Raw genomic sequence first — 20,192 nt, forward strand, 5'->3', positions numbered from 1 at the left:
GCGCGTTTTTGACGTATTGAATTTTAAACCTGATGCCTTTTGTTATCTATTTATCATGTGTTTCTTTGTCTAATACATTCTCCTATTTATTTGTATTGTAGTCCTGTAATATTATGTTGTCATTTCAATGTAATATTTAACATTGCCATTTAAGTGCGAGGTTTGGCATGCCACACAACCAGGTTCAACCCACCATTTTTATCTTTAAAAATGTCCTGTACCAAGTCAGGAAAATGGCCATTGCTATATTATAGTTCGTTTCTGTGTGTGTAACATTTTAACGTTATTTTTTTGTTGTGTCGTTTGTTTTCCCTTATATTTGAGTGTGAATTCACATTACTATAAGACGTGTCAAGGTACTTTTCTATCCCAAATTCATGTATTTGGTTTTGATGTTATATTTGTTATTTTCATCGGATTTTGTCTAATGCTTAGTCCGTTTCTGTGTATGTTACATTTTAATGTTGTGTCGTTGTTCTCCTCTTATATTTAATGCGTTTTCCTCAGTTTTAGTTTGTTACCCCAATTTTGTTTTTTGTCCATAGATTTACGAGTTTTGAACAGCGATATACTACTGTTGCCTTTATTTAGGTTGATGCATTGTTACATTCTATGTGTATCCAAACTTTTTATATTGCATAAAAATAATTGTTCATTTCAACACGACATTAAACCGGAAGCCATGTGAAATTCTTTTCATTGTCATGTCATTGACAATCTCTTCCTATTTCAAATTTAGGGGGAAAATTATATACATTCGTACATGTAACATATGTTTTCAGTGTCGGTGCTTTTTATTTCAGAATGATTAAGATTACAGCTGTTTGTCTATTAACCATCATATGCATATTGGATTTTGGAATGTGCCTTTTCTACACAGACAGCAAAGAAAACGATTACCCACGAATTGGAAAGAGACGACATTTTGATGAAATTGTATACAATAACAATTACCAGCTAAAGTACAGAGAACCCAAAAAGACAATTGATCCTTTAACATTAAGTGAAGCTGTTATACCATCTGTGTTATTGTTTCAATATTTTGACTTGGATAGTAAGTAAATTTAACAAGTTGAAGTGAAAATTCCAAAGACAACCTTGAAAAGATTTACTAATGATTTATAAGCAGCTAAAATATACAATTAGGAGATAACTGTATTGTATTTTAAGCTCCGACGGCATCAATTGGGGATTTGATGGTCGCAAATTAAGTTTACTGGCGACGCGTTAGCGGAGACAGTAAACGGGTATTTGCAACCATCAAATCCCCAATTGATGCCGTTGGAGCTTAAAATACAATATTGTTATCTCCATTCTAATGAAAATGACAGAAAACAACGTTAAAACATGCATTTAAAATCTGTCATATGCAGTCTGCGCTTGCGCGTACGTCCCATAGCATCAATCGTCAATTGATGCCATGTAAATAAGTGACGTTATCCAATCAAAATGAACGTTACAAACGTTGTTGCATTAGAATACAGGTTATAAGCACATTACAAGAAAATCAAATGGCTTGCGTGAGGTTTTAACGATCCCTCCCTATATAGTCATAAATCAAAATGCATCAATATAGAATTTCATAAATAATTATCTATAAACTGTCGATTCTTCAGTCTATTTTCACATGGCGCGTAAAACATGCATGGATAGAGATTACTGGCAAATAAATGAACCCGATATTTATATAATGTTTGCAGATTATTTTTCATGGTTCTTTAATTCCAAAATTGATCTACCGGGTTTATCATCAATAAATCATGTTTGTTGCTTTTTTATATATTTTTTTTTAATTTTTCATGATGGAACATGTGAAATTAATTACGTACTTCAGTATTTGGCACAAGTTATAAAAAAATGGACCACTTGTAAATGGATCAAGTCATAAAGATATAATAAGATATAAATATTACAATTTATTTTGTTTATTAAATCATTGTTGCTACTTATTTAAAACTTTCCACTTGAATCCATTGTACTATCATACTTATATATACATTATATACAAAGGGCAATTTATGTCAAAACTATATAACACAGCAATCATACGACTAAGTTATAATCAGAAAATAAACATCTTACACAGATAGTCTTCAATAGTGTGGTCATTTGTATAAATTTCCTGTTAACAAAACAATGAATTTTTCGAAAAACTAAGGATCTTCTTATCCCAGGCATAGATTACCTTAGATGTATTTGGCACAACTTTTTGGAATTTTGAGTCCTCAGTGCTCTTCAACTTTGGACTTGTTTGGCTTTTTAAATATTTTGGTGTGAGCGTAAGTCTTATGTAGACGAAACGCGCGTCTGGCGTACTAAATTATAATCCTTGTACCTTTGATAACTACTTCAACAATAAACAGGTGTCATGAAAGCACAAATCACAAAAGAGTGCCATTATGTTTTAACACTTTTCAGATTTACATAGCGCGGGAAACAAATAAGTTAAAGTGGCACTATCGCTTTATCGCATCAAATACTAACTTGATTATATTTTTCTATGTATTGATGGTCATAAAACCACGGAAGGTTTAATCCCCCATTTCCTACATAAAAAAATACTGGACTATAACAGTTGTTTTCCATTCGTTTGATTTGTTTGAGATTTTAATTTTGCTATTTGATAAGTGTCTTAACGTTTTGAATTTTGCCTTTGGATTTGGTATTTTTGTTATTTTACTTTTATTAAATTGTTTTACAAATATGTTGGTATGTAAACGAATACATTCAAAACAATATTCAGAAATAGTTGATAGGTTTTTAAAAAAAAGATATGTAATGAAATGTTTTTCTTTTCTTTCAGAAGATGGATTTGTATCTGCAAGCGAATTTTCAAGAAGAATATCAACTGGATTAAGTTATTTGATGCAAAGAGAAATGAACTGGGATCATTAGTTTTAACAATGTGCTGTTTTGTTCATATATGGGGATTGGATATATTTAACACTTGCTTTTTAAAAATAAGGGGTAGTAAATTATTTTACCACGGGTTGGGTAGTGATATAACTGAGGGGTTAGTGATGTCACTGAGGGGTGTTTACTGATATATTATTGAGGGATGGTTACTGACGGGAGGTTACTAATATTACTGATATAAGCACATAGAAAGAATCTTACATCCATAAATACTGAATAGATTAACATGTTTTATTGTTTAAGTTTTCATACTTGTATTGACGATCTCACATTACCTCAGAGGTTCTTTTTCCACTGCTTACTGATCATGTTTCTTTAGAAAATATAATTTATAAAAGATTTGTTTTGTCTTCAGTCTAATTGATCTGGCTATATGTCATGTTATTTTTGTGCGTCAAGTGTCTGTCAGAAAACATTATACATTATCATCTAGGCAAGGACGCTTAGTTTCAAAATCAGATAGAAACCGCTAACAGACAAAAAATATATACACACACTAAACAGATCTCGAAAACTAGAAATCTTATCACTTTCTTCTTCCCAATCAAACATGACAAAAATGAACATTTTAAAAGGAAATACGCTGATATATGTATAAGATATTGGATATTCACCAAAGAGACGTTAGCCATACCGAAACACATACCTGAAAGACATCTAGAGGTCTATATACAGTCTTCAAAAGTACTTTTTGGATTGTAGAAGGTAAACAATAACTGTGAATCTCAAAACTACCCCCGGCCGCTTCTGAGAAAAATAAATATAAAAATAACTTCACTGAAACTATTTACTATCTGTCTTCATCGCCAAAAGCTAACATATGGCTTACAACAACCTCTGTCGAGGTTTCGGACTCGGCCAAGACATTAAATAAAAACTATGTGACAGTTTTTGAGATCTCAACCTCCCCCTTATTAATGCAAATCAATGGACAAACACAAGATTCACCTTTTACCTTACAACATAAAAAAATATTTTTTACACTTTAATCAACGTCCAACTAAATTTATTGGCGTGTAATTTAGTCTGTCGACCCTAAAACAGATTTTGATAATCGATTCTAAATTATATCTGGTCTATACTTACACATTAAATAGTTTAGACTAAAATATTATCGAGCTGTCTGGAGAAGAGAGTGATCTCATTGGTGTGTTCTCATTTCGCCTTAACTGGAAATTCCAGGTAAAAAAGGAAAAAAAAATACTAAGGCCAGATGGGAATAGAATTAAGGCGAAATGTGAATTTAGATAAAAATATTAAATAAACAAATTAAACCTCTGTGTTTTTATTGCAATTTAAACAACATGCAATTAGTGAATCGTTTCTCTTGAATTATTATTTTTAATTAAAGTGACCATTTTTATGATTTCAAAAGTTATGAAATTAGGAAAAATCTAAAATAAAACATTTTTAAGTTGGAAAGTTGCTTCTCTTGAAATATTGTTTGTTTCATATTTCATAAAAGTTGAAACTTTTATTTTATTTTATGCAGTTAGAAGAATCTAAATAATCTAATTATCCTTTTACATTATGCAACACACAAAAAAGTTTAATAGAACAAAAAAAACATGTTTTCCAACAGACATTTATAACAGAAACTTTAATAATAATAAAAAAAAATGAATTAAAAAAAAACTGTGCTTCTTGTATATTAAATTTGTAAGGATTCCGTTAAACCTGGTGTCTCGCTTACTTTTGATGTTAATCGCAGTCTCAACAGAAATGAGAAGCTAAGTCCATTCATAAGTAAAATAAGGAAATAAAGAACAAAATTTTAACTTAATTTCTTTCTAGATACTAGCTTTTGATAATAAACAAGCTTCTGTCTAAGTTTGGTACAAATCCAGGATAGTATACAAAAGTTATCAAAATTTTAAAAACTTTAGCTTCTAAGTGAATGTAATGTTTTCTTGGCAGAAACAATAAGTCCATTTATATGTAAAATACTGAAAAAAATTGAATATTTCATCTTACAAAATTTACTTCTGTATACTATCTTATGATCATAAACAAGCTTCAGTCGAAATTTGGTACAAATCCAGGATAATTTAAGAAAGTTATTTTAAAAACTTTAACCACAGAGGGAAATTGTAATGTTTCCTGGCAGAAAAACTAAGTCCATTTATATGTAAAATACTATCATTATATTAATATTTATTTATGTTTATATTTTGTGCTTTTTGTATTAATGCTTTTCTCTCATGTGATTCTTAATTACATGTACATTATTAGTTTTCTAATTTAAAAATACATTTGAAAAAAAGATGAGCCACTCTTAAAAGAATTATTCAAAAAGAGAGACATTGGAAAGACACAAAAAAAAACATCTTTTAAAAAGTATTTCAAGACTGATTTTGACATTAAAATAACACATATCAAACATAATTGCAATACAAACAAAGAATAACTTAATTCCATTGTTTACACAAGTTCCCATTTCGCCTTAGTTAATTCTTTTAACCTGAAAATTTGTACTAAGGCAAACTGGGATTAATTTTATGTTATGATTTTGACAGCTAAGGCGAAATGAAAATAAGCCATCTCATTGGCTATCAAAGATATATAGACAACAAATTGTAAAGAATGCCTCAAATATTATTTGGAAAATTAATTTGTCTACACTGAAAATCATGTTACAGTGTAGCAAAACAATAGAATACACTCTTAAAAGGAATGCTTTCCATTCTTTTAGTATTTCTGTATTACTTGTTTTAACCTAGTAGCAATATTTACAAAATAAATAATGTCTTTCTTTTGATAGAAGAAAACTTAGTGTATTGTTAGAATAAAACAATCAGTGATAACATTTGTAGTTTCAACTTATATTTCAGTGTATTATCACCTTATACTCTCTTTTCTTAAATAAATATGGAAAAAACACTCTTATTTCTTAGAACAAAATAAACCTCTTGAATACGAATCTGGACATTAGGGTACGCAAGTTATTTACTGTTCTCACAGCTCCACATAAAAGCAAACCAGTAGAAATATATATGTTAATGGTGCATTTTGGTATAAAAATATCATGTCGAAGAAAAATTGGTTTACAAATGCAAATGCACACAGGAGGTGGAACAGTTGTCAGCTTCAAATTAGCTATTTAAGACCGTTGGTTTACCAGTTTGAATTGTTTTACAATAGTCATTGTGGCGCCTTTTATATCTTGCTGTTCGATGTGAACAAAAGCTCCGTGATGAATGCCGTACAAAACATTTAATGGTTTACTTTTTACACATTGTCATTGGGATACACGTAATCCTTGAACAAATGAGCTTTGACAAAAAGAAATAAAACAAACAAAAAATGAGAAGAACTATTCATAAAAAAAAGGCCATAAAAGACAACGATGGGAGAAATGTGATGCTAAAAACATACATAAAAACTTGTAAAATTAAAAGAAAGAAAATAAAAATGTTATTTAAGAAATAATTCATGGAAGCCATAGATTTGTTGGAAATTTACACATGGCCTGGGCCGTGATATTCGAATTTTATCCTGAGCGTTAGCGAGGGATAAAATTAACGAATATCACGGCCCAGGCCATGTGTAAATTTACAACAAATCTATGGCTTCCATGAATTATTTCGATTCTAATAGGACAAATACGATCATTAAAAAACTGAAGCGATGATGGGTATACCGTGTGTGTGGCTGTTCTATTTTACCCACTGTTCGATAAATGTAAAACAAATCTAATAAACCTGCATGAATGATTTCTTAACTAACCGCTAGAAAAAAAATGTGATTACTTTTGTTACTTCTCAGTAAACCCAACATTTGCAATTTTAAATTTACATTTTTTATCGTAAGCTACCGTCAAATTCACTGTTGACATGTTGTAACCAAGGAGCCGCCATGTTGACTTGCTGAAATCAGTAAATGTGCGAATAATGCAATAGAACAGAAAACAAGCAACACCTACCTCAATAATTTATTAATGCAATTGTATCCGAGTTTAGAAGGTAAACGCAATAGAAAAACGTTCAGCTTTGACGTTTTCATTCGTATGACGTCATGTTTTGAAATGACGTTAATGCGCCAAAATCATTACTGGAATTTCGCGGAATTTTAATTTATTTTGTATTTGTCCATTTTACTGTTCTCTAATGTGTAAATTCTTTTTGTTATGCGTCAGAATCAGAATAAATGTTCTGTAGGGTTTTATTCAATTGTAAATTGTTAACACAGCGAAATCCACAACCGTCTACACATAGGTTACGATACATGTGGATTTACGTGGGAGGCATATTTAAACAGCCATTTGTGTACATCTTGGAGTCTGCGCTAAGTATAGATATATCGAGAATTTTATCACGGTGTTGTTTACAAAGCAAAAGAAGCACGTCATATTAGAATTGAATTTTGAAACCAAAAGAGGAACAGTTAGAACATACACAGAAAAGCCAGGAATAACCTATAAACATTAGCGATAACGATTGTAAAAACAAAACTTAGAATGACTAGTTTTATATAGTGCTGATGTGCTTGTCTATTGTTTTTATAATGATAAAGATTATAATGTTGACTGCTGTATCTCTATGTTTTACATTTTAATCTATTTCTTGTATGACGGTTTGTTTTGTTCACACATTGTTGTCAATATAATAAAATTGCATGCGTCTGTCATATAAATGAGAGGTCTAGCTAGCTATGATACCTGGTTTAACCAATCAATTCATACACAAAGACATTCCTGTACCAAGTCACACATAGACAGTTGGTTTCCATTCCTTTGGTGTGTTTGAGCTGCTGCTTTTGTCCTTTGATAAAGGACTTTCCGATTTGAATGTTCCTTTGAGTTGGGTATTTTTGGTTATTTAACTTTTTGTTTTATAATATCGCTGAACATAAAGTATGCAGCAATCAATCATTCCATTTAATAGCTTTAACGATAATTTTTCGAGATTCCCTCATTTAAGATTATTTCTTAATAATAGTTTGAAATGCGTTATTTTCTCTTACACTCAGGATTCGGCTACTCTTCTATGTCTCTTAACGGTCTTAAAGTAGTTATCAGAGGTACCAGGATTATAATTTAGTACGCCAGACGCGCGTTTCGTCTACATAAAACTTACCAGTGACGCTCATATCAAAATATGTATTAAGCCAATCAAGTACATAGTTCAAGAGCATTGAGGATCCAAAATTCCAAAAAGTTGTGCTAAATACGGCTACGGTAATCTATGCCTGGGATAAGAAACTCCTTAGTTTTTCGAAAAATTCATAGTTTTGTAAACAAGAAATTTATAAAGGTCTGAAGATATCATGGATTTATAAATCTATCGCTTCCAAACATTTCCATGGTTCATAATGCAGGCTTTCAAAGTTTTCGGCTTTAAGGCTCCTGATAAATGCGTGGCAATGAAAAGCGCTAAAAAAATAATTAATCAAATGGTTTCCCCCGTTTTATAAGTGTTGGAAAATGTTTCTTAGTATTTGATATACGCAATGTTATATTTTGTGTACCAATAGAGTAACATATGGTGAATAATACACCGATGCAATAAAAAGTAAAATGTGATTTAAGAATTAAAGTATTTTCAACAAATCTAACACAAGTACATTGATACGCTCCATACACACGTTGGTTGCAATAAAAATTTAGAAATACAACAAATCAAGCCAAACATAAAGATATAAATAGAAGTACATTGTTTCATTTCGTATAAGCCTCTTTTCAGAGCATCCCAATACAGTGATAATATGACAATCTTACAATTCATATAAAGGATTACCATAAACAACGACTTTTATATTTCCAAATCGACAACTTAAAAGAATTTATAGCTGATTATCTCGCAAATATGTAATGACAAATTAAAACATTCAAAGTACTGAAGTACTGAACATCGGATGACCTAAAGTTCTTGTGGATGGTCACAAGCACTTCAGTGTCTCAGAAAAAAAAAATACATGTCTAAACCTGAAAGTGAGGTGAAAGTACAGATAAAAAGAATTCTGAGATAAGTTCGTGCATGGATGATAAATTCAACCTCATCGTAATAACTATTATATTGTAGTGATACAAATCAGTATACTCTGGTTTGTTGTTATATATTATATTAAAATTTGTATATTACAGAAGGCATCTATATACAAAGTATGAAGCATCCAGGCTCGACAATAAAACCTCCAAATTTGGATCTGACGTAACTGTGTATTCTACATAAGAAAATGTCCATACCAAGTCAGGAATATGACAGTTGTTTTCCATTCGTTTCATGTGTTTGAGCTTTTGATTTTGCCATACGATTAGGGACGATTACGTTTTAAGTACATTCTACCCAGACGTCCTCTTTTATCCAACTGTTTGGATCTTTAATCAATCGATATCATTTCTACAACTTGCAAGAAGAGCCAGATGATGCTAACTAGCCAACCAAAAACTATTGGTCGAATAAAAACAGGCATATTTGCATAAAAGACAAACAACAGCGCACATCAATTTAAAAATTTGTTACATCAAGAGAATCGCAATGGCTGTATCAGTAAAATATATGTTAATGACCTGCCAAATGTGATTAATTGCGTTTAAATACTCGTTCCCCTTAACTAAAATTTAAAGGTCTCTTGATTTGGATATAAATCAGGTATGTGTTTCACGAATGACATTGACAATAAAGGATCAAGGACAAAACTAAACAATTAACTGGCACCACAAAGTTATATGCACCAAACGCACATTCCATATGTTAAGTTCACACCAGTGTTGCCAAAAATTGAAAATCATAAAGTGCACTGTGATAAATCATGCCAAAAGACACAAAAAGGGTCTTAATTACCAATCCGAGACAACCTATGATTTTTTATTTTAACTTTATAGGTTAACAAAGCATAATGCATTAAGAAAGACTATTATACTATATACATATGTAAATTGCAAAAAATAAAATTGTCAAGATAAAACATGAAGTCCCCGGCCAGAGGAAGACAACATTTTGTCAGACTTCCAACAGAACATTCAATTTGATATTTATAAGTGCGAACACGAACCGTCTCTCTTGAGGGTATTTCTTTACTCTTCTTGAAGGAGAAGTCGATTTTTTTTATATATTGATGTTAAACACCCAGTGGTAAATATTACATATATTTTCTGAACAAAACGTAATAAAGTTTTGTGAATATATGCTGGACGTATTCAATGTGCCAGATTTGTATGCTTGTGCAACATAAACAGTACACAGGAAGACATGACACCATTCCCTGACGCATTATTTGACTCAGAGTCAACGAGACTCTTACTCCTAAATACTAAATCCGAGTTAAGAAGCATATATATATATATATATTAAAATATGTGGTTTGACCTGGCTGTGAAACGTGGTGAGTCCCCTACTACCAAGAGACGATTTTATTCATTTTAAGTTTCATTACAAAAGAATTAAAAATATATTAAGATGCACTTTCTCGGGTAAATAACAAATTCGTGAAATTTATTCTTCATGCGTTTCAACGAAATCAACATTCAGGACTATGGTAAACACAGCAAGGTGTGTTTCAAAAAGTTATATAAAACAATTATCACATATTATATATTTATTGGACATACAGTGACTTCTTAATTGAATGCAATAAATGTCTCATAAGTTGCTTAGGTCGCATTAACCTTGCAAATAAAAATTTGACATCGTTATCGGGCTAAGTGTTTTACAAATGGCTTAAAACATGTGTCAACTATTCATGATTTACAAAAAAAAAAGAACATGCTTATATCTTTAAGATATAAAGAAATTAAAATATATAAGAACATTATAAAAGTCATACACAAATAGTCAGAACCTGAACTGTTTTTCGTTTTCTTTTGATGTTGGACTGGTCTCTGTTGAGTGTATTGGTGAAGAATCTGTAGAAAGTGATTTCTGCTTCCTAAATTTCTTCTTCGTGCTATGAAAGGTTTCGGATGCTACTCGGACATTAGAAATGTTCCTTGTTCCGCCACACTTTGTTGCTTTTAATTCTCCCCTTTCTTTCAAAGATCCGTGTCTGTTATGTTTAATTTTCAGTATTGTTTTTCTTTCATCTTCTAAAACTATTTTTTCTAATAGTGGTTCTTTAACCTTCGGTGGATTCGGTGATAAGAGTTTCTCTGGATCTAATATAGTCTTTTCTTTGCATTTTTCTTCACCTGTCTCTTGACGAACAGTTTTCCTCTTTTCTTTTGACGAATTACTCCGTCTCATTTTGGAAGAATCCATATCTGTCTTTACTGTTTTTCTTTCTTTCAATGACCCACCTCTTCTATTTTTATGTCGTCCAATAGCACGCGGTGATATGTTGTCATCTTCAACTGTACCCTCGTACTGCAGATTGCCGAAATTTGTTACGTCCTTTTTACACGATAGCGGACCATGTCTCGAAGAATCAACTCGTCTCGGTGACGTCATTGAAGATACAGATAATGAATGACCAGAACCAGGTCGGCAGAGAATTTCACTTTTCGCTCGTTGCAATAGCTTATGCTGATTTTGTTCTGCGATTGTTTTTCGGGGTCGACGGATCGATGAAGTTGATTCCCATTGGTCACAATAGTTATCGTCTCCGCCATCATTTTGTCTCTTGTACTGAGAAGAACGCAGTTTAGATATGAATGATGCCGCAAGCAGTGTTGTTCGTATACCGGATGTAGATGACTTTATTTTATCAACATCTTCGTATTCTAAAGATTTCCTCCTCGACATTTTGAAGCACTGTTTTGAACCTACTAATAAAAATCAAAAGGATTATTTCATTAATTTCAAAACATTTATGAAAATAACGATGACAAGTTTATAAATTCGGTGTAAGGTGAAATTTGGCGTCTGAGCTTAGTACTTATTCTTTTCCTTTTTGTGACTCAAATAAAGATCTAAGCTTCACTGTCAACCAAATTCAAATCAAATTTGAAACACAAATTCAAAACACTGGAAAGCCATGTTTATAAGACCAGACAATTCAACGATTGAGTTTGACAAAGTAACAACCACGCTTATAAATGTTTCAAGTTTTTTCAAATTTAAATATTTCTCAATGTATCGGCCCGAATTTCCGAATATTTCCCGATGGTGCCATTAGCTCAGTAGTCAGTGCGTTAGCACTGGCAGGATTACTAAAGGCTACATGTAAGATACGGCTTTACATAATCCGTAGATACATTTTAAATTTATTCTAAAACTTAGGTTCCAACTCCCTTAGGAAACGTTTACTTTTAAGATAGATGGATTGGCTATTCTTTTTATGTCCGTTGGGTATATAGCTCCTCACACATTGATTATATATCCTTGATTTTCTCATGTTATGGGTTTGAGAAGTTCTGGTGAAAGCGCTTCATTTGAATATTACAAAACGTAATTGAGAAGGATATATTTTTAGGAATTCGTTAGATCTTACCAGTGCCTTTGTACTTTCTATCTAATGATATTATTCCCCAACTTCATACATGTATTAAAACTCATATAACAATATTATATGACTTGTCAAATTGATAAATAAAAGTCTACGTACATTTTTGTAAATTGTATGTAATATTGTTAAATGAGCTATAATAAAACATGTATGCAGTTGTGGAATAAATCATAAATTTGTTGAGAAAAAGATACCTGGGCTGCGTTCAATATCGTAGCGGCTACAAAGGGCTACGTAGATTTATGACTATTGAACGTATAGCTAGCCTAGCTGCTACATAGATATTGATAGCAACTAGGCTAGCTTCATGTTCAGTAGACAAAAATCTACGTAGCACTACGTAGCCGCTATGATATTGAACGCAACCATGGTAGTATTTGTGTATAGAAGAGATAGTAATTAAAATCGTGTTCTCGGGTTTATAATCATGATAAGCTTGTGATAAACAATAACATGATATTTTAGAGAAGAGGAGTGAGTTGTCAAACTTGATACCAGGTACTTTTACTGCTTAGTAATATTGTTTCAAATCTGATTAAACACCAGATCCTGTGTCAACGTTTCGCTGAACAGAATCCGAAAAGATTGCATTCTAGTTTCTATTTCGATGGCCTTTCGTGATCCTTTGGCCAAGCATGTGTGTTTACTGTTACATTGAGTCTATGGGAGTAACATTGTGACTTTTACAGTGCTAAATTAAAAATGGTCAAACAAACTTTAGGGTAGGGGATGAAAATTAGGGTAGGTAAGGATACAGTAAACACGCATACATTTTTGTTTTGCCTTTATAGGTTTTGTCGTTATGATCGATACAAACCTCCAAAATTTGGTAGCAGAAATATGGGTTGATATAAAAATTAATCAGAACAAAAAGTAGGACGGATTGTTGTTAGATTCCTTTTAAACAAAACGCGGACACGTTAACTGTATTTAAATCAGATTGTATTGTTTCACTTTTGATGAGATTATTGGTCGACAGCAACAATTTCTTTAAATGTCATGTTGTAATGGTTAATTTAAATTTAAACTGAAAAAGGTCACTTTACTTAAAAAAATACTTTTAACCAAAATTTGTATCAATGCAGTTCAGAACTGTATAGATATTTAAAATTAATTAAACATTTTCATAATAACTTTCAACGATTGTTTTTTGTTGTTGTTGAAGCAAGTAGGCACCACTTACCATGAGGGAAGAACGACATTATACTTTCAAAAACCAGTGATATTAACACAAAACCCAAAAGTATAGTAATGTACATTTCAAAGAATTGTTTTCGAAATTACAGCTTAACATCATGTAAATACTTTGTTATTATTATTTAAATTCGAATAAGATACGACGAATGTTTCTATTATTTTACAACAATAAACCATGACAGTCAAACAATTATAGCAATACCTGTTATTTTGTGTTTATCTTGTTTGACCGGTAACTGGCTGAACTTTGGCATTATCATGACAGGGTACGGATTTGATATGAAGTCGTCTTCATTGCTCGATTCTGACGATTTTTCATCTTTCGCATCTTCATCTACAAGACACAAAAAATACCTTAGACTTCAAATATTAACATGCTTATAATAAAAATGTTTGTACACGTACGGTTTCTGTATCATTGGTCTCTTGTGATTAGTTGACTCATAATTGATAATCATACAAATCTTCTTTAATGTTTTATATGATTGTACTTGTATACAAATTTAATGTATCTTTGTTAATATTAATTTATAAACGGAGATGAGAGAAATGTTTCAACGAGAGAGAGAAAAATCAACGTTAGGCAGTTTTTAACGATAGGCAATTGCTTTAACAAAAATTGAAACAAAATGTTATAATGTTCATGTGGTGAAGGGCTAAGGAATTGAACTTCACCGGGAACGCTCAATGATGAATATTTGAAAGCCAATGATGTATACATTTTGTAAGAGTCTAAACCGTTGAAGAACATAAAAATAATCAAGCATAAGATATGCCTTTTGGTTATATAATCATAGTTGACTTTGGGCGTGTCTGGTGAAGGTAAATAGTGAAATGCGCTGCGGAAGCATTATTTTCCCATACTTTGTTCAACCTCTAATCGCCCCAAGTCTATGTAAACTGTAAATGTAAATGTCACCACAATCGTACAAGTAATCCTGTGATAAAAAAAGGGGAAAACTATTAAATAGATGTTCCAGTTGACTTTTAACAGTCGTAACTACTGATCGTACAACATCTTCTCATTTTGATACAATTTCTGCAAATAACAATTTCGTATTACAGAATGTTCACATATACTGAGAGCATGTTAAATAAAGTCAACTTCAGCAGAGACGTCATATAAGTTAACAAGCTTGTCCAATGCCCCCCTTTTTTTCTTCTTTTTTTAATCTCAGTTCAGTTGTATGATACTTAATTTTCTTCAAACTGATATTTATATATGATAAAAGTTTATCGTGCCTGGTTATTTATTGGGTACGTGTTGCTCAGTCGTTTTCATTGTAATTTGAGTGGACTTTCTGAGATTTGTGTTGTTGGTTGTTTTTGACGTTGCGTTTTAAATGTCCCAATGGTATCTTTCGCCCTCCTTTTTTCAAATACTAAAAGTACAAGATCATCCGTTTTCCTTTTCTTTCATATCCCTTGGATGAAAATATATATGATGTCGAGGTCGAAAATTTTTTGTAGATTTGAATCATTTTGAAGTCAAAATTCTCAACGCCAAAGTAATATTTCAACCAAGAACGTGTAACCAAAAAGGACATAAATAAAAATGTACGGTTAGCTAGTACATGTAATGATAATAAAACCTGAAGAAAATATTAGATCAGTAAAGTTGGAAACAATATTCAAAGTTCAATTAATATAATTATGTTGATTGTGTAAAAAAAGAAACTGTAAATTCAACAAAAAAATATGCGCATAACTGAAATGGACTATGATGATGATACACGTTAACCACATGTTTGTGTTTTATATGTAACATTTCATCAAAATTTACTAGTGTGATCAGGTACGAAATTTATCATAACACTATCGATTTCGTTAAGTTATTATAATTCATTTTATCACTTTTAAATTACCGTTGTAATTTCTTGTCAATCAAGTGTGAAATACACATTTTCATCTTATCTGATATTAAGCGATGAAAAGTGCTTTTCAAGGTCACATTGTTAGTTCAAGAACACAATATAAATTAATCTTATAATGTGGGAACAATAGAATCGATATCCTTTTCATTGATCTTTCATGTGGACCCTATTATCACTATCATAATAACCTAATAAACGAAACTAGATATTACATAGATTTATGTCATCCAGTTAATGAGGGTCTAGTCGAGGGGGCCTACAGTTTTCAAGCTGAAGCCCGCCTCCAGGTGCGTGATTTTCTCGCTGTGTAGAAGACATTCGGCGGCCTCCGGCTGTTTTCTGTTCTTTGTATGGGTTGCTGTTGCTTTTCGGGCCTATCTATCCATTATCATATTTGTTCATGCATTGCATTTCACGAAATGGTGAAAAATCATTCTGTAAGGGCTACATGTAGTTTATATACACAAAGGGCTAGTTTATACACACAATATTTTTTGGACACAAAGAACACTAAGGTATAATGTCACACAAACTCAAGTCGTCAAATGATATTGGCTACCCTATTTCATGCTTTTTCAGTTACATATGATTAAATCGTTGAAAGATCGCCTTCCTAAATTATTAAAAACTATAATTCTGCATGACAATGATATCTAAGACTTATACATGTAGCTAACACGTATTTTAGTTATAACACATACTCATCTATACAAAAATAACGGTGCTAGTTTCAACACACTCAATTTCATCAATCATTACCGATTATAAGAAATAAAAGGAACATTTAGATTTTAATGCTTCTTTATTGACGTCTGTGTTTGAGGATTTATGAATTAACATGGGAGTTATTTGAGTCGGATTATCATCACAACAATATGTGTTTATATGATATTTAAGAAATAATAATTAACGTCTACAAAATGTAGGAAGTCTTGTTTGATTAAGAGTAGTTGTGCCTTGACACTATTTAGTTGTGCATCGAAAATACCTTCAGAGTGACACATTTGCAAAGTATATTAAAATAATAACATTACATATATTATACATGAATGTTTCTTAAAACTCCTTACTTTTGATTGGCCGACAATAATCGATGGACATTCCAAAATTGAATTTTATTTCCTAATAAAATTCAACATTCCTTACAGTTTTACTGCCTATCGTGATAACAACACAACAATGCATAGGAAATCAGAACATGAAATGTCTTTTAATTTTTGGCATTAAATGGAATTATAAGAGTTGAATGCTTCTTTATGTAATTTAGAGGTTTGTAAAAGTGATAATCGTGCGCGCAGTTTTATTTTAAAGCCCTTATATTATTACAAAAGGCTTTAACTTTATTGTTATCCAGTTATTAAAATTTATATTCCAGCATTATGTCGATACTAGTATATGCATATATTAAGGCATTATATAAGGTCTGTTTTTTAAGACTATTCGTAACATCTGAACATGAATACGTTGGATGTGTACCGATTGATATTTGATAGATATAAGAAGATGTGGTATGAGTGCCAATGATACAACTCTCCATCCAAGTCACAATTTGTAAACGAAAAACCATTATATTAGGTCATAGTACGGCGTTCACCACGGAGCCTTGGCTCACATCGAACAGCATGCTATAAAGAACCCCAAAAATGACTAGAATAAACTATTCAAACGGGAAAACCAACGATCTTATCTAGATAAAAAACGAGAAACATTTATGAACCACATCAACAAACGACAACTACTGAAAATCAGGTTCCTGACTTAGAACAGGTGAAAACAAATGCAACGGGTTTAAATGCTTAAATAGGTACCCACCTTCATCCTAAACCGAATAGTGTAACATCACAAAAAGTCTGGACGAATATGAATACTCTACCAAGTAGAAATAACCATGCCACGTCTGATCTGTGATTTTCTTGGATATGTTTCTGCTTTATATCGATCTTAATATGATCCACGACTGTCGTTTGTATCTATCTTTGTGAATTGTTTCATATTTTTTATTCCGGGGCCTTCTATAGCCAGATACTAGTATACAGTATGGTTCTTCTCATTGTTGAAGACATTAAGATGACCTATAGTTGTTTACATCTACTTTATTTGGACTCCCGTGTTACATGCAACCATGCGACATTTTTATTGTTAGGTACTCCAAGTATTCATTGTAGTAATAATGAAAACAAACTCGTCAGTTATGTTGTAAAAAACATTCAGGCCAAGATGGCAATTATTTAGGACTATAGGCTCTTGACTGGACAGGCACAGCCAAATTAAGTATTTGGCAATACTAAAGAAAGTTTACCCATGTGTTCATTCTTTCCATTACTATAATAGACCGTTTAAGAACATCAAACTAATTAAACTGAAAGGGTGTTCATATCTTATAAATTTCAATAACTGAAAGGGTTTATCCATACCTGATAAATCATTGACATCAGTTTCAATTAATTGTTGCTCAAGTTGTAATCTCTGTAAAATCAATTTAAGTTCGTTTTCATCCTTTGAGTGCTGCTTTACAAATGCTTTCTTTTGTTTATCAATCTGCTTTTGAAGTTTTTGATGTAAAACTTTTTCTGCAACATTCTTCTGTGCCATTCCTTTTATACTATGCAATTCGGAGGTAGCGTTATCCAGCAGTACATTTTGTTCCATATCTCATAAAAGTTGTCTCTATTTTTTTTCATTGAAAAAAAAAAAGACAGAAAAAGAAATGCTTACTTATTACGAATGAAAATTCGCAGTTACAAGGACTTGCTCTGAATGAAATAATTCCCATATGATATAAACATTATAAGTCCAGTGTATTGTATTTTTCAAAATGCGCAGCATTTATGTTATTTTTCAATTGTCTTTGTTTTTATCCAGTTTTTATCTCAAATGGAAGATAAAGCACACAAAGCCCGTTTCACACCTATGGCGTATCTTAAACGTTAATAACTAATATGCTAATTACATGTATCAATCATTTGAAAATCTGAATCACTTTTGATCTTTAAGTCTTACTTAACAAAAGAAATGATCATTTGAAAGTTTAATTCCAGTATCTTCATACATAATAGGCACTCGAACACATATAAACATTTAAGTTAAAGTTCGTCCAAACAAATTCATCATGGTTTTTATTACGCCTAATCTGGATATTTAAATGTTACAGCGGTACTTGAAAGGTGTATATTGCATATACAATAAGAGTTTAAGTACAAACCTCATGTCGCTGAGAGAAAGACATATAAATTTCTTTTTAGGTACAACGTATAATGTCAGTGTGCGAAAATACACAATTGTCTATAAAAATATACTGTGTTGAATTTGTGTAATGCTTAACTTGTCCACAACATGCATTTTCGATAGTTTGCATTTATCGCAAGTTTTTATTCAATAATAATTATTACGGAGAAGAAGAAGAAAAATAATATTTATCAAATTTCAACCTATTACATGTACATGTATCATATGAAATGTAAAACGTTATGCGATACCCTGTAGCTATTTCAATTTTAAGCAGGATTATGATACTTTATGTCTGCATAATTAAAAGAAATTAGAATAATTATTTATTTCCCCAAGTTGAATTTACTATTTGAAGTATCTTAAAAACAGCCAAGTTAAAAAAAATAGTCAGAGTCTACGTCAAGAGATATTTTACTCCGCCGAAATTTGATAATAGGAAGACATTCAGGCCTCTTACTTTATATTTCGTTCTTTAAAGGCCCATGTTTATGTATATGTACCTTCAAAATATTGAAAATAATTATGGCTGAACTATTGTTAGACTGTATGTTGACCTCTTAGATGTTTTGGGGTTATTTGCGTCGTTGGTTGTTGTCTTATAGGGGCACACCATATCTCCAGCAGACTATTGGGTAAAGTATTATAGTTCATTTGAGAAGAATAGAAACGACAATATCCTCACCAGATCAGTTAAATGCGTTTAAATCTTGGGACTTTCCTTTTTTTTTTGGGTTACAAGATGCCTTCACACGACATTTAAATCTTTTGTATTTTCCATATAAGCAGACCCGTATCTCAAAATATTCCTGTTACTTTAAGGATTCTGTAATTAATATAACTATAAATCATTAGGTTAACCTCCCCCTTCCCCACACAATATTGTGATAATTTTGTACTTCGTCATTATGATATTATCAAAACACCAAATTTCGAACCGACTTACTTCTGAGTTAAAAATGTTATTAGTTATGGGCATCAAGAAATATTCTTACATGTTGAATTACAAGGACTAAAACAGGTTTTTATATCTTTAGTAAAAAACCCTTGTATTATCACAGACCGTTTTGAACTTGATTTTTTTACTTTAATATTTCACTGACAAATATCAAAGTCATCAATGGTAGATTCGAAACATTCGATCAACTGCAAATCAAAGCAGATTGAACGAAAAAAATTCAAATTATCATAAAATTATGTACTACATATCAGAAATAATATGTAAAATAATACAAGTACACATTGAGAAATATTAACGTGGGCAATGTAAATAAAAAGTTAACTATAATATTTAGTTGATATATGTCTAAACCGAATTGTTAGTTCGCGTGTGGAAATGATATTTTGTCTCTCTGACACTAATTTTGTCATTAAAATTACCAAACGTGAGCCTCTGGCCTTTGTTAGTCTTGTATTATTTTTATTTTAGTTTCTTGTGAACAATTTGGAAATTAGTATGGCGTTCATTATCACTGAATTAGTATATATTTGTTTAGGGGCCAGCTGAAGGACGCCTCCGGGTGCGGGAATTTCTTGCTACATTGAAGGTTGGTGACCTTCTGCTGTTGTTTTTTTCTATGGTCGGGTTGTTGACTCTTT

General features: G+C 31.5%; 1 protein-coding gene and 1 long non-coding RNA gene across 3 annotated transcripts; one reads left to right on the forward strand and one right to left on the reverse strand.

The window, feature by feature from the left end:
• The first annotated feature begins 739 nt into the window (after window positions 1–739).
• LOC139511713 (uncharacterized) lies at window positions 740–3,255 on the forward strand. Its single transcript, XR_011662083.1, has 2 exons — window positions 740–1,054; window positions 2,804–3,255. It is a non-coding gene; the product is annotated as an uncharacterized lncRNA (long non-coding RNA).
• A 7,189-nt stretch (window positions 3,256–10,444) lies between these two features.
• Window positions 10,445–18,491, reverse strand: LOC139511714 (uncharacterized). 2 transcript variants are annotated; one of them, XM_071298745.1, is made up of 3 exons: window positions 17,783–18,491; window positions 13,697–13,828; window positions 10,445–11,617 (listed from the first exon to the last, which is right to left on the reverse strand). In XM_071298745.1, exons 1-3 carry the CDS (start codon window positions 18,015–18,017, stop codon window positions 10,689–10,691), a joined length of 1,296 nt encoding a protein of 431 aa, XP_071154846.1. In that variant the 5' UTR covers window positions 18,018–18,491; the 3' UTR covers window positions 10,445–10,688. The 2 variants fall into 2 exon arrangements, with proteins under 2 accessions (XP_071154846.1, XP_071154848.1); XM_071298747.1 differs by having other exon boundaries at window positions 10,445–11,614; window positions 17,783–18,414.
• Window positions 18,492–20,192: the final 1,701 nt, after the last annotated feature.

Source organism: Mytilus edulis, chromosome 2 (genome assembly GCF_963676685.1).
Source record: "Mytilus edulis chromosome 2, xbMytEdul2.2, whole genome shotgun sequence".
Lineage (NCBI taxonomy): Eukaryota > Metazoa > Mollusca > Bivalvia > Mytilida > Mytilidae > Mytilus > Mytilus edulis.